General features: G+C 37.8%; 1 protein-coding gene across 2 annotated transcripts in view; it reads right to left on the minus strand.

Annotated features, from left to right (window-relative positions):
* LOC122671788 (probable cellulose synthase A catalytic subunit 8 [UDP-forming]) overlaps window positions 1-3,963 on the minus strand; it is a 46,774-nt gene extending 42,811 nt beyond the window's left edge. For both annotated transcript variants that reach the window (XM_043869223.1, XM_043869222.1), the window contains exon 1: window positions 3,771-3,963. In XM_043869223.1, the coding sequence (XP_043725158.1) occupies window positions 3,771-3,922 (152 nt within the window). In that variant the 5' untranslated portion in view covers window positions 3,923-3,963. The remainder of the gene's footprint in view (window positions 1-3,770) is intronic.
* Between the last annotated feature and the right edge of the window lie 2,921 nt (window positions 3,964-6,884).

A 6,884-nucleotide genomic window follows, 5' to 3' on the forward strand; every position in this document is an offset into this window, starting at 1 on the left:
TGTAAAAGATAGGGCAAAAACATAATATTCCAGAATTTTCTAAAAGTGCTATGGGTAATTAAAAAGGAAGGAATGGCAAAATTGTAATTTACCAGAAGTTTCCAAAGGTGTTATGGGTAAATGCCAAAGGTATGTTTTGGGATATGAAGGGAATTAGAATCATTAAAAGGGAACGGTGTTGGAAAAAAGGATGGCATGACTGTAATTTGGTAGAAATCCACATTTAAATACAATCCAAGCCAAAGGGTAAACTGATAATAAACCAGAATTTTCAAGGGTCAATTGGGTAGTCAAATAGGAGAATGTATTAAAAGGTAATGGCAGTTCCATAAATAACCAAAATTTTGCAAGGGCCTTTTTGTTAAACAAAGAGCAATGGGATGCAATAAGTAAAATAATGGCTATGGAGAGTGGCAATCTTGTAAATAACCAGAATTGTCAAGGGGCTTTTGGGTAGATAATTTAGATGAAATCTACTTACAAATACCACCCAAGGCAAAAGGGTAATGTTGGAATGAGCAGTAAAATAAGGACAAAGGTAGATAAGAAAAGATGATAAGTGCATAAAAGGGAACTTAAAGAACAAAATAAAACGCTAGGAATAAAGTAGAGTAACCAAAAAGGAAACCAACTCATAAAAGGAAACCCACTTTGAGATATTGAATGTCTTCCTCACGCAACCAGCCAAAACATTATAACGCTATCTTCAACAGTTCAACCTCACGATGGGCGAAAGAACCAACCACAAGAGGAAAACAAGCCATAGAGGAAAACGAGAACCAGCAGCCAACTGATTCTTCGATCAGAAAAAGCAGCAGTTCATGGAGAAAATTAATGTCATCTCCAAAAACTCAGATCAGAAAGCAGGGAAAGGAGGAGGCGGAACAAAAGCTGCAACTTCAATCTCACAGTAAAACCAGAAAATATATGATTCCAGCAAAGGAAGATTTCCACGCAACTCCAAATAGAAGGTCGAAGATTAAACAGGAAACCTGCAACTCCAATCTGGCGGTAGGGGAACAAGAGCGATAAATATTTGACTCGTGGAAGAACAGCTTCAATCGAACCAAGAAGCAACAAAATACCAAGAAAGAATCGATACCACCGAAATCAATAGCCAACATCAGAGAACAAGAGCCCATCCAACAACTAAGCCAAGCAACACTCAGCAAGACAAAAACCAGAAAATCAGAGATCTTCCTCACGATAAGCAAAGAGAAACTGAGCAAAAATAGGGCAGGTCCTAAACTCCAGCCCCTCGATCACCGTCAAATCAAGAAAAAGGGATTGCACCTTCAACGAAACCAGGTTCTTCAGAAGCAACTACAGCCCAGAACCAGGTTCTTCATTAATCAATCAACAAATCAGTATTTAATCGCAACTCATCCAAGAGCGTAAATCGATTCAAATCGATGTAGAGTTTTCTAATCGAATAAATGAATTGAGTACATGAAACCCTAGTTCTTCTTTTTCTATGAACTAGGGTTTTCTTCTTCAAACCAGAAACCCAAACCGACTCTCAAAATGGCAATCTTGGAGAGAATCGGTCACTAATTGCCTAGCTCTGATACCATGTAGAAAACCTAGGACCTGTAACCAGTAACTTGAGAAAAGAGAAAAAAGAGAGAATGAGAGAATAATAACTTGTTGTTTTCATTGATAGGAAAGCCCCTCTATTTATAATAGAGGGGAAATTACAAATAGAAAGGGGAACTCCTAATCAGATTAGGAATTCCTAATCATGATAGGATTCCAAGTTACAATAGGAAAAGAACTAGAACTAACAACTCAAACTGAAACTAAGACTAACAACTCACAGTAGAATTAGGATTTGACATAATTAGAAACTAGGACTCCAACTAGGACTAGGAAAATAGAAGATACACATATCAACCAAATCACTGTTCACATGAACAGTGTCACATGAACAATACTTCAACATCATTTGATCGTTTCACAATTGGGTGTGCCATTAATGTAGCTCTAAATACGAGAAGGATCTTATTAGAGGCCAAGCAACATGATCTACATACAGCTGCTGGTTTGGCTAGGCAATTTGGGGCTGTTTAGGGCAAATTTAGGGTTTAGGCTAGGGTTAGGGATGAATTTGATACATGGTAATGATCAGCGGGTCTAGGGGATTATTTTGATATAAAAAAAAAATAGGATTTGATTAGGTTTTATAATTCTACAGATTTAGGGTTAGGGTTTTGGGTTTTAGAAATTAGGAAAACTACCAAAACTAGGGTTTTGAGTGATGGGAAGGGGCAGCAGCTTGGATCGAGTATAGGGGGTGTTGAGGAGGAACTGTGGTCAAAGTATGAGAGGATTCTGATGAGGGAACAGGTCTGGACAGAGTTAAGACTAACTAGGGTTTATGGGAATTCAAATTAAAAATAAAGGGATCGAACGGGGAAGGAGAAGGAATGAAATAATAGAATTAAACCTCAAACTCACCACTGGAATCCACCGGCAGCAGCTTAACAATTGAAGGAACCTCCCGATCGTCTCGATGCAAGGAGTCGCAGGAATCCACCCACCTTATCCACCTTGAAATCCACAAGGATACACTCACAAAGGAGCAGGAACAGCAGCGGCAGCAATCGGCCAGCAGCAGTCTTTTTTTTTTTTATTCAAATTCAATGTGGGGGAGCCCTCCACGATTTAATATATTTATAATATGGCTTTATGCCAAGTCCTAGTACAAATTAAAGTCTCCTCCTTCAAAAATCGTGGAAGGGAGAGATTTAATCTAACTTAACTAATTTAAAATAGTAAATTGACTAAGATACCCCTACAAACTTAAATTAAAAGACATCTAAATTAAAACAACTAATTTAATTCATCCAAAAAAAAAAAAACTAATTTAAAAGAAGATTCCATACTGGCCAATAGGATATAAGGACCTATTAACCAATAGGAACACTTCACTTAAATTAGACCAATTGAACCAAATGGGTGCAACCAATTCTAAACCGGTTCAATCTAAAAACAGGAAAATAAACTAAGTATGGAAAATAATAATCCTAATCTATGGCTCCCTATTCAAGCCCTAAGTTCAGGGCTTCTTCTTCTTCTTCTTCCTTCTTGGAGCTGCATCAGCCATCCTTGCACATGGGCCAAGCTAATCTAAACTGTACAGTTCCAATCATATCACAGTCAGCAAAGAGACAGGATATTAGGGAATATGGAAGAAAAACCATATGATCATTTTTTTCCAAATAAAATATAAATTTTAATTTTCTTCTCAAGCTAATATAGAGTATATGTGTCTAGTGCCAAGAGGATGAAGCACTGACTTGTTGCCAAGGTATTTTGACAACTTTGGAAAATGGAATTTAAGAACAAGGAAGAACTACATTGATTGCAGGAACTAAGAAGCAGCAAAATACAAATGATAAACCAACTCAAATGAAAAGTATGTATAGAGCAATAAGTATGGCACAAAGGTAGGGACACTTTCATTCAATTACAATAGGATCACTAGTAATGAACCCATAAACCACTTGAACAGTTTGAGAGCTTCATGATAGACACTCTTGAATGTAACAGGTGTAATTAAACACAACTAGAATTTCTATCATAAACTACAATCGTATCACTTAGTTTGCAAATAACACCCACAAATGCAGAACCATGATGCCATGGTGACCAAAGCTGGTTACACTAAAAGCAACCAAGACGTAAATCAATCAACTTGGATCATTCCCAGTTTGTTTTGGTGGACAAACATGTATTATGAGAAAAACTTCCAAAGAAATTATTCATACATTTCCGTTTGGAGAAGTTCCACCTCTTCCGTAGGAGCATGGTCACTTGCATCGGGTAAAACAATTGTGCTTCCACTTCTGCATGAAAGGTTTTCCCTTGCCAGATTCCACTGACGAAGCCTTTCCTTCCAAATAAGAGAGTTTAAACTCATGACAAATGGTGGTTAAGGAAACCCTGACCAAAATCTGTACAAGGCCTACATAAATTAACAAAAAGAATTAGTCATTATAAATACAAACCAAGGTAGATCCTTTTTCTTTTTTTCTCTTCTTTCTTTTTTTTTTCTTTTCTTTTGTGGGGAGGGGGGTAAAAGGAACCAACAGTGGACTATTTATATCATGGGTAAAATACCTCTGCCTTCTTGATTTCAGACTTCACCAGTACCCATGTAAACGATTCAGAGGTATTGTTCAATTGATTATGCTAGAATCCACATGCTTCCATCATAGTGTATCCCACCTGCTGAAGAAAGATATTAATAGGTGAACTTAGTAAGCATCCCAGCCACATATCATTGATTGTTTGCAACAGGTTCAGGCCACAATGACTAATCAACCAATGTTTGGTTGATTTTCTATTGCTTACGTACACATGCTTAACATTTCCACATATGTACGACTGAAGGCCTAATCTTGATTTTTGACTTAATCAGATTCGATCATTTTGCAGGGAATTTACAGGCACATACAGGACTAGAATGGAGATAATTAACATTATAAAGGGATGTTTCTAATTTTTTTTTAAAAATCTTCATGGGGTCTTTATGCTGCTAAAAATGTTCAACAGAAAACCTCTGATTACAATTTATCCACAAATAAAATAAAGAGTAAAATTTTGTTGGCAGAGACTCTCTTAAGCAATCTCCTTTACCATACAAGTAATTTATAAAAGTCAACTGGGCAGCTGTATTTTCTGATATTTCTTGACCCCCTTGTTTTTTTTTTTTTGGGTTTTTGGTCATATCTTGACTCCCTTGTAAATGGCAGTGTCTAGTAGCCACGCGTGACTTGTAGCAAGGACTCTGCATTTTCATGGAAGAACTAAAGGTCAGCCAAATCACCTTAAGATTAAATGCTCTTCAACATTATGTGCCACAATGACTGCCCCATCTTCCATCAGCGCTTCTTTAATTAAAACTTCCAAGCAGAAAACGTTGTGCCACAAAACTCATCCATCCAAGTCCAATCACATGAGGTTTCAGGAATAGAAAATAATAGAAGAAGATGCTTGACATGTTATATCAATGGGTTAAGGTGCGCAAAGAATTAAAAGATCTCGATGGAGGGCCTGGAGGCTGTAGGTGTTGGTTCTCGATCTTTGATTAAAATGTAATATTTCTCTCGCCTGGAGTATCTCAATATCTCATTATTTTTTTTATTTTTTTTTTTTTTCTGGTTCTGTCTCTATCAAGGGAAGAAAAGAGAGAAAAAAAAAAAAAAGAGATTCCGTGAAAATCTCTCTAGCCACCATTAAATAAGTTTGAGAAGGTAAAAGACTGCAATGCTACAATTACAGCAACCACCGCTCAAGTATCTCGAAGCATGAGAAAATGAAAGTAGCAGCACCCAGACGAAATCAATGGAGAAAGGGGGGTGGAGAATGTAAGCATGTTCTGCTGCCATTTATTAAAATCATGTAACGGAGACTGCCGGTAGTGCTTCAAAGAAACGCAAAACTCGACTTTGATGGAAGTTGAAAAACACTCGAATTACATACATTATATCACTAAAAAGGGTTACAATATGATGTTATACGAACAGTTTAAAGCAAAGCAATACAAAGATGAGATGAACTAATAAGAATATGAGAAATGATTGAGGATTCCTTACTGTTGTAACATGAAAACGGAGAAGTGGAAGAGATGTTTTGTTGGAGGGTTCTCCCATTGGAGGCCGCTTTTTTGCAACTCGAAATCAAAGAAAAGAAAATATGGGATGGGGGTGTTGTCGGTGTGGTGCAGAGACGAAGACGACATTTGGTCTCAGATTGAGAAGAAGAAGCCAGCGAACGAGCGAGACTCGGGGTTGTCTGTCGCCCGACGTTTGAAGTTTAACCATTTTTAGGAGAAAACAACGAAAGCACTCGGGTTTTGAAGGGATTGGCTTGCTTTGCTAAGTAAGGCCTGTATTAACCGCTTTCCACACTGTCGTCGGCTGATATCATCCATCAATTTTTTTTCCTTAACTGTCATGTTGGAGGAATCCCGACTTTGGCATCGCATCATCCGAATCTTTTTCCCCTCTATGGTAAATTAATAAGGAAGGATGAGGGATCCAAGTATCCATCTATCTATCAGCAATCAGTGTTGTTGTTTTTTTTTGGAGAATCCGGGCCTTTGGAGTTGAACCTCATCATCATCCTTCGAAGACACGACCCTGAGAAGGAATTAGTTTGCCATTCAAAATAAATTTCCGTGTTCATGATTCAGTCTGAGCCACTTCACTTGATCCATTATAATAAATTTAGTATAAATGGGTAATCTTTGGTGTCACTATACCTGTGAACCATATCATTTCACTATTATATTTTTACCCTCGTAACTTTTTTTTACTAAATTGAAGTGAAAGGGTAATTATTGTAAATTCATTGCCAAATCCCTTCTCCTTCCTTTTGTGGCACTGGTACCGGCTCAACCCCTCCCCTGACCTGGCTTACAGTGCCTTTACATCTCCATTGTTCCAGGATTTAATAACTAAGAACATGATATCAAAACTAAGGATCGATAACTAAGAACATGATATCAAAATTTAGGACCCACTGAACCAGCTTTCCGTATGGTTTTACTTAAACTCCCCTTCTTCAACGGTGACTACAGGAGCAACACAAAGCCCAATGTTGCTCTTCTATGGAAGACAAAAGCCATATAACCTTGAACAATCAAAGCATGGAAGAATTGATTATTACATAGTTTGATTTCTTGCATGCATCATGGCGGGGAAGAGAAGTGGCTGCCACGGTAACTCTATCAATCCTCTATCATCTTTGCCCCATCTGAAGGATATTTTTTCCGGAAAATCAAATTGAGGAAGGGGAGGATGAGAGCAGTGGCTGCAGCAGTGATGAGTGTGGATTGAAGAGCAAAAGCAGACAGGGTCCTGGTTGACCGTCAAACA

Source organism: Telopea speciosissima, chromosome 8 (assembly GCF_018873765.1).
Source record: "Telopea speciosissima isolate NSW1024214 ecotype Mountain lineage chromosome 8, Tspe_v1, whole genome shotgun sequence".
Taxonomy (NCBI): domain Eukaryota; kingdom Viridiplantae; phylum Streptophyta; class Magnoliopsida; order Proteales; family Proteaceae; genus Telopea; species Telopea speciosissima.